A 14,921-nucleotide genomic window follows, 5' to 3' on the forward strand; every position below is an offset into this window, starting at 1 on the left:
GATGTGTGGTGTGCGCAAAACATGGTAAAAGGAAAGAATCTATTTATTGGTGTAGTGAATGTGAGGCAGGGTTGTGTTAAGATGTTTCAAGAAATACCATACAAAACTCAACTTCTAATCTATAGTGGCTCTGACTAAGGCGATTAACTTCCATGGAATGTGCAACTCTTCCATTGCCAGATAAAGACTATCTATATCTATGGAGTCATAGGCTGACTGGAAGTCAATGAAAAGATGATGTGTTTCAATTTGAAATTCATTACACTTTTCCAGGACCTGGCAAATAGTGAAAATCTGATAGTTAGTTGATCTTCCTTCATGAAACCAACATTGGTAATCCCCAATTATGCCTTCCACAAAGGGAGAGANTGAAAAGATTGTGTGTTTCAAGTTGGAATTCATTACTTTTCAAGGACCTGGAGAATAGTGAAAATCTGATCGTTAGTTGATCTTCCTTGATGAAACCAACATTGGTAATCCCCAATTATGCCTTCCACAAAGGGAGAGAGTCTGTTAAATAGAATGTTGGAAAATATTTTATATGCTATACACAACAGACTAATTCCTCTTTAGTTAGAGTACACCATGACATCACCTTTGTCATGGATAGGGCATATTTTATATGCTATGCACAACAGACTAATTTCTCTATAGTTAGAACATACCATGACATCACCTTTCTTATGGATAGGGCATACAATACTTAGGTTCCATTCCTATGGGATTATTTCAGTTATCCATATCTTAACTACTAGCTGATGTAAGTGCTTGGCATATTCTGGGCCTGCAAATTTCACTGATTCTGCCATGATGAGATCCATTCCTGGAGCTTTATTATTTTTCAATTTTTTGATAGCTGCTTCTACTTCTTTTATGGTCGGCACTGGCTCTTCATCCTCAAAATTCCTTGATTCCGGTCTATGGTCATACCTTCCATGGGTGCAATTATAAAAACAATTCCTGGTTTACCTTAGTGGCCTGTAGTTAGTACACAGGCCTAATATGCAAAAGGTCATTAGTTCGATCACCGCTAATATCAAAATAAAGATCAGCGCAAAGGTATTACACATTTTACAAAATACGCAATGGGCAGCTACAGGCATAACATTACTTCCCTAAAGAAATCTTCTACGCAGATTTATTTTCACAGGCGGTCTCCACAAAGTACTCAAACTTAAAATTATTCCAGTCATTTAAGAGAAAACAGAAATTTTGAGTTGGGGGAGCCACTGAAAACAAAACCTATTTCTTTTAGAAGCGAGAATGTTCATACTCATTAGGCACCAGCCTTTGGTGGACAAACTCTTAAATACCGAATATGAATGAAATCTGTCCCAACCATTCAAGGTGTTTGTAAGGTGTATACAAATATCAAGAGCTTTCCCAAAACCACTTCTTTGTATTCAGGAGTGACGAAAACGTTCCACATCAAAGTTCTGAGCCTGATTTTTGTCAATTACAATACTTCCCCATATTACATACATGAGAAAAGACAAAAGGCCAATTATATTCACAACAGACAAGCCCATCCTCTAGTCAGACAGGACATTATATAAGGACGATGACTACAAGGGTCCAATGGAGAAAAAGATTTGTGGTCATCTGCCACAAGGAGCTTGGAACAAGTCAGACTGACTGGTGGTAAACTGCCAGCTGTAAAGTGCCTTTGACTTTGGCAGTGGTCAAGCTTACATCGTTTTCAAGTGACTAAGGTGCCGTTGTAGCATTAAGACAGGAACGATCTGTTTGCAAAACTTGGGACTGACAGAGGACTTTTACATAGTGCATAAGAAAACATTTTCAATAACACGCTATGTGTGCAATACAGAAGGTGAAGGTAAAGTCCCTGTGCTTAAGTAGTTAAGCACTATGTCATGAAGGCGTATGGGGGCAAGGATGTGTGTGTAATACACACACTTGACAAAAGGCCAAGCATATTCCTAAGAGGCAAACCCATAGACATTAGTGAGTGCTAGTCACTTGTGGTTATGATCTGCAAGTGTTCAATAAATCCAACTACCAACCCAAACCCCACCTACAGTCCCACTCTATCAAGTCAAGTGACAATTTTAACAAAACCACTGAAATTAAAAGAGACCTGTGGAAGTTGTATTCCAAACAAATCCCTCAGGCACCTTCCAAGAAGGCAACTGTATATCTGACACATTTATGTAATCACTGCCTTTGGTTGCCGCATCTTCAAACTCTTTGAAAGACACAAAAATTAGAAATAACCTTATCAACACAGGGCAAAGGCACACACCAGTTTGCAATCTGCCTACAGCTCTCCCAGTACACTTGTATTTATTACATAACAAAATTGTGCAGGTAACAAGCATTGGTCATACAAAATCACAAAAAAGCAAATGTTCGTGACATTAGAAAAGGCAAAACCCAAAACAGAAAACATAAGGAACACTTGGCGGTGGTCAAGCATACGACTGTTCAAGAGGCTTGGCAGCCGTTCTAGCAAGAGCTACATGAGCCGGGTGACGATCTGCACATACATATAAAAATATAACTAATAGCATGACTGCTGAAGTGACTAGGCAGCTGTTGTAACAGCATGAGGTACGAGCCTAGGCACCATCTGTGTCAAACACTGACTGCATACACCAGAGTTACATATAAAACTGTAAATAATAGCATGAGGTANCCAAACATTGACTGACAGAGGACTTGTACATGTATTGCACATACACATACACCAGAGTTACATATAAAACTGTAAATAATAGCATGAGGTACATGAGCTGAGGCACGATCTGCTGTGCCAAACCTTGACCGAGGACTTGTACATGTATTGCACATACACATAAAACTGTAAATAATATGTATCCACAAGGAACCAGACTCTTTACAAATGACTGTAGAATGCTGACAAAATTGTAAATATACCAGATCACATGTATTGCTGACTGTGACTGCCCCACACTGATAAAACGACAACTGTATGGCAGTAATAAATAATCTGGTCTTGTGCCCCAGATGGGTGTTGACATCCAGACTAACTGGCTGAGTGACCATCAGTCATAACGTGACTTTGACTAGTTAGTTTGTTTTAGGTTGGAAGTGAGTGCCAGTGTGTGATAGACAGTAGTGGCTACACACGCCCAGGCAGTCAATGACCACAAGTTGCAGCAATTTGGAGTTATGAGACAGTTGCCTGCAAGCGAGGACAGGAACTACTGAACACAAAAGCTGAAGAATCTACAGTGTTATGATGCCTAGTCAGGCAGCACCTAGTGCAGGCACAGCAGACTGAGAAGACTTATTGAATGCTGTAGTGAACTCTAAATTGCATAAATTAGTGAAACGACAGTAATTATCCATCAGGATTTTTAAGAGTCCAATAAATCTGATTACCAATTTAAACCCGGTGTCTAGTCACTTAACATATGACAGTACATTATGTTCTGGATATTACCAGACTACATATTTCTATATAAATATATATTTTAATTAAATGAAACTACATGGAGCTCAATCCTTGAGAAGCCAGCAACTGATCATCTGGTGAAGAAATTCCCCACATTTCATGGACCCTGAATGATCACTACTACATATATCTGGAACAGCCACAAACTGGCCAATACCTTTAACCAGCTGAAACAAGTCTTCTCCTTCATGTCCCGTTTCTTTAAGATCCCACCTTGCAGGTTTCCTGGCTAAAATTATGTTCTGAATTAAACACCTAGAAGTGCTGTATTATTTAAGTACTATTACACTTAAACCATTGAATGAAACCAGTATGTGGGGACTGCTCTGGCCCATCCAGGATTGTCTTTATGCCCCCCCCCCNGGCTTTTGTATGAAACATATACTGAAACCAACCTTTCCAACTCATAATCTATCAGCCATCCTTACATCTGACACTACAGTCTGATTACAGAAAGTACCGTTAAAAACTCTGGGCAAAATCTTCATTATATCAGTGCAATGTGGTTTCAGCTGCAGTTTCAGACTCTTTAAACCTGTGCAAAATTCTCTGTAGCTGTGAATATCTAACTGATCTGAAGGACGATCAGTGAAAAACATGACCACAACCAGAACATCCATGTTGAAACTGTCACCAGTAAGCAAACAGTACAAATGCTGGAAAGCCTTCTGGCTAATGAACTCTGCCCTGTTTAACTTCCCATGCGATCTATGAAACACAGAGTCACTGTCCACACTCTACAGATAAGATGATCAGCCCTTTTTCAAGTGCATCATTAGCATACTACTTCTCACTTGGAGGATATCACCTGACCTCACCATTCATCTCATTTTGCAACAGATCTTCTGCGATACCAAGAAAGCTGTCAATGTGGACCAAATGTGGTTCCATTCATACCTGGCCAACCTACAGAGGGGATAGAATTTACAAATTTTGGGTCTATAGTGACATATAATAGCTACTGTCTCATTATTACTTTTGTCACCATCTTAAGCCTTTGGGAAATCTTCGTTTCTCACTCTGTGCCTACAGGCAGACACATTCAATATGAAATATAGGAATATGAAGTGAATGTGAAAGATATGTTACGACTAATGAAGTGCAATGCTAAATAAAAAGTGAAAGCATGTTGTGTGTCATGCACACCTTTGGGTGAAAATATTCACAAATATCAAGTCTGAAGTGAATTTTATCAAATGTCCACATTTTAGAAAAGTGTACAAAGAGAAATTCAAGAACTTCCTCGGATTCAGGTGGATCTAAAATATGACTTATTCATTAAAAATCCTGGCTTCTCAACCAGCACTTTGGACTATGTACGCAAGAAAAAACTACAGCTACCAGCTGCAATTTTCCAGGCTCCATGGTAATGTTCTTCAAAATATGTGAACCAATATTTTACAGACACATTCTAATATCTTAAAACATAAAAGTTCATGTGCAAGAGGCTTCGACACTTTCTTTGGTAACCATTTTATTTGGAGTGAAAAATCTCAGTGCATTCCATAACATCACAACCAACTTCAAACAAAGCCAGTAGTGGATATAAACAGAAGTTCACAAATTTTATTTCTCAAATTGCCAATAAACTACTGGAACTGAAAAGTGACACAAGCTGCCCACATAACGTTTAACTATCCTTTTCTCAAGTTCTTCTAGGCTTTAAAATTTAAAACGGCATTTAGATAACAATCATGCTAAAAAGGTGCATTCCAAAGAGCACTACCATCATGTGTGGCCTTGCAAAACTTTACCAACGTTTTTAGGAACACACTGCCTTCATCTTCAGGGTCTAAGAGTAAGATGAGTAATCAAGCAATCAGAAGGCAGCAGCCATTTGCTTAAATTCAATTCTCACAGAACATTTTTCTTTCTGCCTTCCTCAAATACAGGGTACACGGTAGCATAGTGGTTAAGGTACTATGCTACAAGCCGGAAGGTCGCGGGTTCAAGTCCCGATGAGGTCATTGGATTTTTTTTTTTCAATTGACCTAATCCTTCCGGCCACACTAGACCCTGGGGTTTACTCAGCCTCTAACCAGAAATTAATTAAATAATTTTCCTGGGGAGTAAAGNTTTTTTTTACTTCCTCATATAGAGATTCTCCCCCAAGCAGGGACAATTTGATGGGGTCATATTACAATCTTCTGACACCATGTAGTTTCATGGGTGGACGCAATGTTTCAGAGGAACACAATACCTCCATTTTAAGGGTTACACTCTGAAGGTGGCGGCAGTATGTTGATATCCATTTATCACTGTGTCATAGCTCAGAACACCAAATGAGTCTCCATCCCTCAAATTTCACATAATTTGGAGGGTGTTCATAAGCTTCTCTGTATGCATACAAATACTGTTTTGGCATTACATTTTGGGTTAATGTAACATTACACTTTTTGCATTACTCAATTATACCTGCGTTTCAAACAAAATTATGTGGATGCTCGTAATGAAAAAGCAGCAATGGAAATAAAACAGAATAGTGGTACTGAACAGTTTAAAAACATACACTATTTTAGACCTACTCAACTCCCTGTCTGAACAGCCAGGTAAATGGGTGATCTACACGCATATTTTATACACTCTGAACAAAATGACTGTATAACAAGGACACGCCATATGCAACTCTGTATGTTCTATCACCATAATAATGGATTTTTAGATTATCATCAATGTTTCTTCAAATTTCACACAATCAAAATATTGGTACACGACTTAAAAATCATGGATTTCCCAGAAATATGTAACTGTGATCTCAACTATTTTTAATATTGTGCGCACTTCAGAAAATATAATACATATACAGAATGTTGATTGGCTTTGTTAACAACAGAATTTATGACCATATCATGTATAGGATCTGTTCTATTTCTCTGCCAGTAAAGTAAAGTAAAGGTATCCCTGTAACAGGCCGTGGAGGCCCATAGGGTTGTGAGATGTTGAGGTTCCCATATTTTCTAGATAATCGGCTCATAGATGGTGGCAAGGTTGTTAGCCCTACGCGCCAGCCGCCCTTTACCCCCAAGAATATTCCTGGTACTTATTTCCATTAGAGGCTTAGTCGAGCCCAGGGCCATAGTGTGGTTGGAAGGATCAGGTCAATTGAAAAGAATCCAATGACCTCATTGGGTCTTGAACCTGTGACCTTCCAGCTTGTAACATAGTGCATCAATCAACTATGATACCATGTGCCCCCATTTCTCTGCCAGTAACAGGCTCATATCTACAATACATGATCAGGACCCACAAGTGAAGCAAATAAGAACATGTTTCTAATTCAGAGCACTTCGTACTTTGCTAACGAATGGCTCTGTATGTTCAAACAGGGAAAAACTAGTGAAGTACACAATTGAAAATGTCAAAAGCAAGACTTACAGACAGCCACATGGTTCACAGAATGATACTGACTGTGACTACCACACTCCAGTTTATTAAATAAGCACAGGATGCAGAGCCAGTCACCAAAATGTCTGCTTCCTGCAATGGTGAATCACTGAAAGAATCAATCTTGCCAAAAACCCAAAAAGAGATGTTAAAATAATGAATTGACAAATACTTGTTACTGCCACACTGCAGCATGCATGTCTTGTTTCATCTGATACCTGTAATCAAGGGACAGAGCAGTTACATTGCCCTTACAACGCTCCTGACAATTCTGGTAACACAACTGTAAATAGGTACAATATAGAGCTAAGTACATTATCTTCATGAAGCTTGATCAAATGCTAAAGCTACTCAGTACCTTTCATTTTGTCAAATATGCAAATGGGAATTTTTGTAGGAAGAAAGTTGTTGAATTCAGAATCTCAAATTGAGGGAGTTCTTTTGAGGTGTTTGGCAAAAAGTAAACCAAACAGACAAGTTAAAATACTTGAATTTGTTCAAATATAAAATTAATATTTATTTAAACTAATTTCCAATCATGGTGGCATGACTGCACACCAGCAGATAAGAACCAGAGAAACAACTGTGATACAAAAATGTTAAGGCTTTATATACGAACCCTTTGCACTAGATTAGTTTGGGGTACTTGTGTTGAAACTGCCACGATCAAAGAGATCACCTTTCTTGTTAATCAATTAACAGAGCATTTCACACAACGGACAGCATCAAGTGTGACAAAATCAATGTTTTCTTTGGGGGAGGGGGGGAATGGGCTTTTACATACATTCCCCATATTCATCAAAGGTACTAATGATTTTTATGTCCATCTGCAATTTCCACAATTGGCCTTGGTTATTTCAGCAGGTACTACTACAGTAGGATTTGTCAGTTAAACGGTACTTTTGGTCCAAGACTTAAAAACTTATAGTATTAAGCCTATTCAATTCTCTTATGCCTAAATGTTTAAGCATTCTCTTATCTTTTCTGTAATTTATGGATGTCTTATATATGTGATCACGTTGACTTAAAAATTTACATCAAGGAACAAGCACGTGTATGCAATCCCATCAGAAAAGGGTTTAACAAATCTACCTACCTTTCATAGTGATCACAGAAACAATTATCTCCCCACTAAAACTATGTTTAGGATATCTTTTCGTTGACATGAACAACAGATATATGGAAGTCTGGGATATGTATTTCATAGCATTATTTTGAAGATAAACATGTCCAAGGAAACTGTGGCAAGGAATGTAGATTTGGGAAGGCACCTTAAAACATGAATAATTATTTCCTCCAAAATCCCTCACGATTTAACAAAATAGAAACCGTTTCTACATCTCTACAAATAGATGCCATACAACCTTCTTAGATGGCATGATGTCATCAAATAATCTAAGATACAACAGCCAATGAACATCCTCGGAAATCCTGACGCACTTCCAAGTACTGACTACAACCACATGTCAGCAGTGATGTGCTTCAGAAAAGGTGGCCTTGTAACATCAAATATAAGATGAGATGATACAGCTGTTTATGCACCTAATCACCACACATTGAAGGTGTAGAGGGAATACAGCAGTAAAACCCCTATGTATTCTACTCACACTCTGGTCATTTTAACTCAGAAAAAAGAGTTAAGAGTACAAATGCTTTCAAATGTTTCTACTGCAGTGTGCATTAAGAGGCAGAGTGCTGTGTGACTGAAGGTCAGTAGTGAGTTGTGTTCGCCAGACATAAGCTGGTAAATGAACCTGCGGGCATGACTGTCCCACTAGCGCCTATTCTGCTGCACAAATAGTCACTGTGGGTTCTGCCACTGGTCATTTAAACATATCCATTACTGGAAGGACACCGTTTCTTCTTTCCAGGAAATGATATCAAAATCAGGATCTACCTCTACCTAGTCAAGAGTTCACCACTGTCTGAATGCAGCCAGTAGCCATATGCACAGATACGCTGCTCCTGTCACACTGTTTGTAGCCAAGCTATCAGGATCATATCAGAGAAAGGTATGCTGAGTAATGCATGAACCATCTAAGAGAAATGTAGCTGGGTGAAGAAGACGAATATAGGTTTCGGCACCACAGCAGGAACTTCTGAAATCTGTTAACACAGGATTGTGCCACAACCAGTCTTGGCACGATGGCAAAGAGAAACATCATCATGATCCCTGACAGAAATTGAACTCTTAGATATCCTGCCCGTCACTTTCGTGACTAAATTATAAAGTTACAACGTATACAGCAAATTATTCCTTGTTCCCAATTTAGGCTGGTCTCTGCAAGGATAAAATGGATGCCGAGTATAGATAGCCCTTTAAAAAGTCTGCAACGAAACAATCCACTTTCATTAAGTTGTACATGCCTACACCAATCTATAAAATTAGTATGGAACTTATTTTGTGCCTTCTTTTAAGTGTATAGGAATCAAGTTGAACAATGCCAATGGCATGCAACCAGTTATCTTCAATGGAGCTTTCTCATGGTTTGTCATGGGCCTTTAAAGCAAATGCCTGGATACCACCTCAAATTAGCTGCCAACAGCTTCATTAATAGTACAAATACATATAACAAAATTGGAGCTAGGATAGCTTAGTTGGTAGAGCAACAGGGTACAGGTTGGGCAGCCAGGGTTCAATTCCCAGCAGGGTAAGAAAATTTTTCTCTATTCCACAGCATTCAGACCATCTCTGGGGCTCACCCAGCCTCCTATCAAACTGGTAAAGAAATTTTAAGGTCTTATTTGGGGTGGGGGTAAAGAAGCCGGAGCGTGAAGCTATCACTCATTCCCATCTAGTGGAGGTCAAAAATGATGGAACTATACCTCCATTCCACCATTTATTTTCAGAATGCATCGTGTAATTAATTAAGCATAGGGACAACAAAACTGAATCAGCACAATGGTTCTATCTAACAAAAGTCTTAAAATTCTTGCTCCAAAACTCAAGAGACAGATTCACTTTGAAGACAACAGCCTTCTAATTGCTACTGCAGCTTGGCAAATACTGGCCACCATGCAGGTGGTAGTAGAGGAAAGAAACATTGTGATGACCCATCACCGATAAAACTAACATCATCTGAAGAATGTGCAAACTGGAGAAATTGATGTGAATAATATTTTGGATCTCCAAACAATTAATTGAAGCAATATCCAACAGCATACACATGAAGGATAGACTTCATTCCAGTGGCCATAATGTTCCTCTTACATGAATGTGGTTTATACAGTCTGAATAGGGTACTTAATGACAACTCCTCAAATGCACAGGTTATATGGTGTCAGACATAACTGCAACGGCCTGCTCACAGGTGAATACAGTTCACATGAACATGGGTTCAGAAATGCTTCAGTCAAGAACTAGAGCCATTCAAAGGCATTCTTTCAAAAAGTACCGAGAAGAGGACTTCAGTTACAAAAGTAGCTTATGCTAGGAACACCCCTGAAAGAAAATGGAACTGGGGGTGGCAGATGCAAATGACTAATTACCTCTTATCACTAATTACCTTTGCAATTCAACAACAAAACAAACAACTGCTGGCAGAAATACCCTTACATGGCTTTAGTCCATTATGCACGGACCTGGGTTTGATCCCTAGTCAGAAAACGTGGGACCTGTGGTGGGCAAATTTACACTGGGGTAGGTTTCCCAGAATATTTCAGTTTCCCCTACCAAGTCTCATTGCACCAACTGCCCCGCATTCATTAATCACCCTATCATCACACTATATGCTCTGGATACTAAAGAGTCATTAATAAGGGGAGGGGATATAGAAGAATTTCTGGACCCACGTTTAAACTGCATTTATTGCTTTGGACAAAAGGAACAACCCTTCAATTTACTGCACTTCTTTCTGGGACACATCATACCCATTAAGTTTACAGACTCAAAATATACAGGGTGTCCCAGGAGGAATGTGCCAAACTTCGGGAGGGTGTTCCTTATGTTAAAGTATGCCGATATAACCCAAGACACCTATGTCCAAAGTTGAACGGTTACGGAGATAATGGCCCGAGAAAAGTGTGGTCTTCTAGCGGGTCCACGGATTATACCTATCAGCTGAGAGGAATTATCTCTGTTTGTCCTTGACTGCCGTGATTCATCCTATCCGTGCTTATGGAGTTGGCTTTATCAGAACGCGCAGTCAGCACGTTACGTCATCGCTTACCATTCATGTGTCATGTACAGTGCTTGGAACTCTTAACGACAACTTTGNAATCAGAGAGACTTCAATCTTTGTCACAGAATAGTTGAAATAATCACAGAATTTGTTGTTCAGTCCAGTAACTGCTGCAAAGTCACAAAAGTACAATTTTCACTGTGGACAGATCAGTATTCCATATCAATGCATTCATGTACACAATATTGTGACATGTTGACCCCTACCTCCCCAGCGGTACGTGGCGGTAACGTAACGCTCGCGTTACTATGGTAATAGGCGAGTTCCCGCCCCGCCACTCCCCTCCGCGGTGACGTCACCGAGGGAGATCGCGGTCGCTAGGCAACGCGAATCAACAGCGGTGACGGAACCGGACAGCGTGGCTAGCAACAAGGGTGCCTATTACGTGGCCGTATTGTCCGATCGAGGCTACATAGGGAGAAGCGAAGGCTATTCACAGATCAGTTGTACTGTAACAGTCGCCGAGTTTGTACTGAGTCAGTCAGTTAGTCCTGGAGCTACCTACGAGTCCGTTCCGAGTTAGCCAGCAACCAGTCAGTTGTATTGTGGCATTTTTCAGTGTACTAATTGTGATACTGCAGATAGCAGTAATCGTCAGATTGTAATTTGGGTGATTGTGAGAGCGAATGTGAAATAAAATTCGCTACATCAAATACATCGAGAAGTTATTTGTCGCGATATACGCCCGATACGCGACAATATCAAACCCAAGATTACTGATCAGATTGAGAAAATTATTGCAAAGAGTAGTCATCATGGCTGTACTGCTATGTTGTTCAGAGAAAGACTAAAAGCCCGGCCACATGTTTCTGATGGTTTCTTGCTGGCTTACTCTTTGATCCCAAAGACAGAGATGACATGACCCTCACAACGTCTGCCTTCTTCCAATCGACACAGCAGTACAACCCATAAGGCACTATTATTCTAGTCACTGTCATGAGATCCTCAAATCTAACTGCAATTACATTGTGTAGTGTCTATTATAACAGTGGGTTCAAATGCAAATCACAGTGCAGGTCAAGGGCAAATTTCTGATTCCATACTTATGCTCCATCTTGGTTTCCAAGTTTGCCCTATGAGGGCCCTAACAATACATGCTTTTAACTAAAAGAAGACAGTCATTTATTTTAGATTCTGTGATTTCTACATAATGAGTAGAATGCACTACTCACTACTTTAGCCAAAACAGTATACAATATTACCTATGAATAAAAAAAACCGTTTGTAATACAGTAGACTCTTGATTAACTTTTGGGAGGGGGTTGTTTAGAAAATTCATGGTGTGTCCAATGTAAAAGGCAAACTTCATATGAAACGGATTTTTACAAATGAACACATATAAAAGGGAGGGAGTTTTATTTTGCATTTGAATATGTACTAAGAAGTTCAAGAAAGCTTTCTTTATTTAATTTTTCTCTTTTAAGCTGTAGAAATGGTAAAAGAGCTTTTGATAATTACACTCATGTTTCTACCAATACCATTTGAGTAAACCATACTTACAAATGTATGTGTGTCATAAATCCAACTTCACAAGTTATTTACATTTCCCCTCATTGATCATCCAGGGCGATGAATTTCCCATCTACCCTAAACAATGTGGGAGTCCACAGTAGTTTTCGTATGGTCATCGTTAGAATTATTATGGTTGGCAAGTAATATGCCACTAGTTAGCTATACCTTCTTAACTATTTCTCAACTTTATTGTTAATCACAATATTCCTTTACCTATTCAATCATTCTTGCCATTATAATTCAGTACGTCTGTTTGCTTATCCCAACATACTTATGAAAAACATGACATGAATTTCCCATAAAAAATTAACTTCAACTAATTTCATGCAAATCATCCCGCGATTTACTGTATCTGACAGTACTTTGGAAGCGTTTATTCCACGTTGATCCTAATGACTGCTCCCACAATGATACCACTTCACTGCGACTGGTGTTAACAACAGCCGGTGTATACGAATGAGGTGAGGCTCTTACTAAATGATAAATAATGCTATAAAATAAACAAACGGGAATAATCTCGTGAACATCCCACGTGATTCGCTCATTCTCCACTGCACTGTAACTATATGTTCGGGATAGTAAACATCACTATCATTATTTTGTAACAGAAGGTTGCATTATCGTAATCACATATTCGCAAACTGTATTTCGTACTGTAGTAACTGTTCATTCCTACGATAACCACTACAATATTTTTCCGGCGACCTTGCTTATGGAGCATGGTCGGCTAATGTAATTTGCGAGAAATTCAATACAGAAAATAGTAATAATTATACTCATTATACCGCATTTCTCAAAAGAACATTATGCAGGAAACTAAAGTACGCACTATGCAAACTAACAGAATTATGCCACCACGTGCACAGACATACTTTGCCCTGCGACATTTTGAACACTGCATGGTGACGAATCATCTTCGAGATTCGGTCTAAAATACTGCAGTAATACTTACCCTTCGCAAACAGAAATTGAACACAATACAAATTCATGTTTCAGGGTCATTATTATGTAAATTTAATGTAATATTACCTGAACTGTGTAATCCATGGTCCTTATTCTTGTGTTAAGTCATAACTACACAGCTGTAGACATGTTTTTCACGGTGAAGAGAAACTTCCTGTGGCTTCAATGCGCACGCGTGAAACGAAACTCTAGAAGCCGGAGAATGATTGGTAGATGTGTGGGACTCCAGCTCAACTTTAGCCAATCACATGATACCGTACAACCATAATCACATCGTGCTCGCCGGTATTTCAGGGACCATTCGAGCATCCCGCTCAACTTAGGGGTTGAAGAAGTTGCTTATACCACAGGAAACACACTAATCTGAGATTCCAGAGTTGTTGTAAATTATCAATTTTTTTTCCTTGGCACTATAGCCCCAGTGGGCCTAGGCCTACCTCCATGAACTTCTCCGTTCACTTCGGTTTTTCTAGATCTTGTACATTCGGTAGGACTCCTTGGGAGGGTGATCAGCTCGTCGCAAGGCCTCTACCTGTACACAAACACAGAAAAACGCACACAAACATCCATGCCTTGAGTGGGATTCGAACCCACGATCCCGGTTTCCAAGCGAGCGAAGACAGTGCATGCCTTAGACCACTCGGCTACCGGGACCGGCAAATTATCAATTAAAAATTCGAAATGCAAATTTCGAGCTAAGTATACACAATTTAATACGGAAGGTATTCAGATAGTTACACAAGGTGCTGGATTATCAGGAATATTCACTTTGTTGACCTAAATATATGTTAACTCCAGATTTCGCAAGAATATTATCAGTAGCATAAGCAAACATTGATGGGAAACGGAGGGAAGAGATATATTGAACTCTTCCTCTTGTCTCCACTAACAGGCATGTTAACGCCACAAATACCTCATTCCTGAGTCTCCTTGATCTTTCTCTAACGTTCGCCTTGCATGTCTGTAGTTCAAATATAGAAGTCTTTACTAAACCAAAAGGCAGAAGAGGGTTGGCAGTTACCTCTCTATTTGTGTAATACTTGTATATACAACAGAGATGGCATATGAAAATAGCATACTGAGCCGTTGCGTAGAAGCGGATGATTCCTAGACTGCGACTGACGACTGGGGTGTCGGAGGTCCGCATTTTTATACGTTGTCGCTAACGGCGAGCGAACCAATGGTGGTTGGAGCTGCCGTGTTCCGAGCTGATCGGCCAGCGCTTAATTCAATGTGGGTGGCTCCCACAACTTATACTCTTCGCCAAGTATAATTAGAATGATCAAGTCAAGGAGAATGAGATGGGAAAGGTGTGCAGCACGCATAGGGAAGAGAAATGCGTTTAGAATTTTGGTGGGACAGCCGGAAGGAAAGAGAGCGCTACGAAGACCTAGACGTAGGTGGGAAGATAATATTAAAATGGATGTTAGAGAGATAGAATG

At 39.6% G+C, this 14,921-nt stretch overlaps 1 protein-coding gene across 4 annotated transcripts in view; it reads right to left on the reverse strand.

The window, feature by feature from the left end:
* LOC111865275 (ubiquitin carboxyl-terminal hydrolase 10) overlaps positions 1-13,630 on the reverse strand; it is a 55,939-nt gene extending 42,309 nt beyond the window's left edge. For 3 of the 4 annotated variants that reach the window (XM_023853176.2, XM_023853177.2, XM_023853174.2), the window contains exon 1: positions 13,546-13,630. In XM_023853176.2, the coding sequence (XP_023708944.1) occupies positions 13,546-13,563 (18 nt within the window). In that variant the 5' untranslated portion in view covers positions 13,564-13,630. Of the gene's footprint in view, positions 1-6,814; positions 6,917-13,545 lie in introns of all 4 variants that reach the window. The other variant, XM_023853175.2, reaches the window with a different exon arrangement.
* Positions 13,631-14,921: the final 1,291 nt, after the last annotated feature.

This window comes from Cryptotermes secundus, unplaced genomic scaffold, assembly GCF_002891405.2.
Source record: "Cryptotermes secundus unplaced genomic scaffold, Csec_1.0 scaffold2107, whole genome shotgun sequence".
NCBI lineage: Eukaryota > Metazoa > Arthropoda > Insecta > Blattodea > Kalotermitidae > Cryptotermes > Cryptotermes secundus.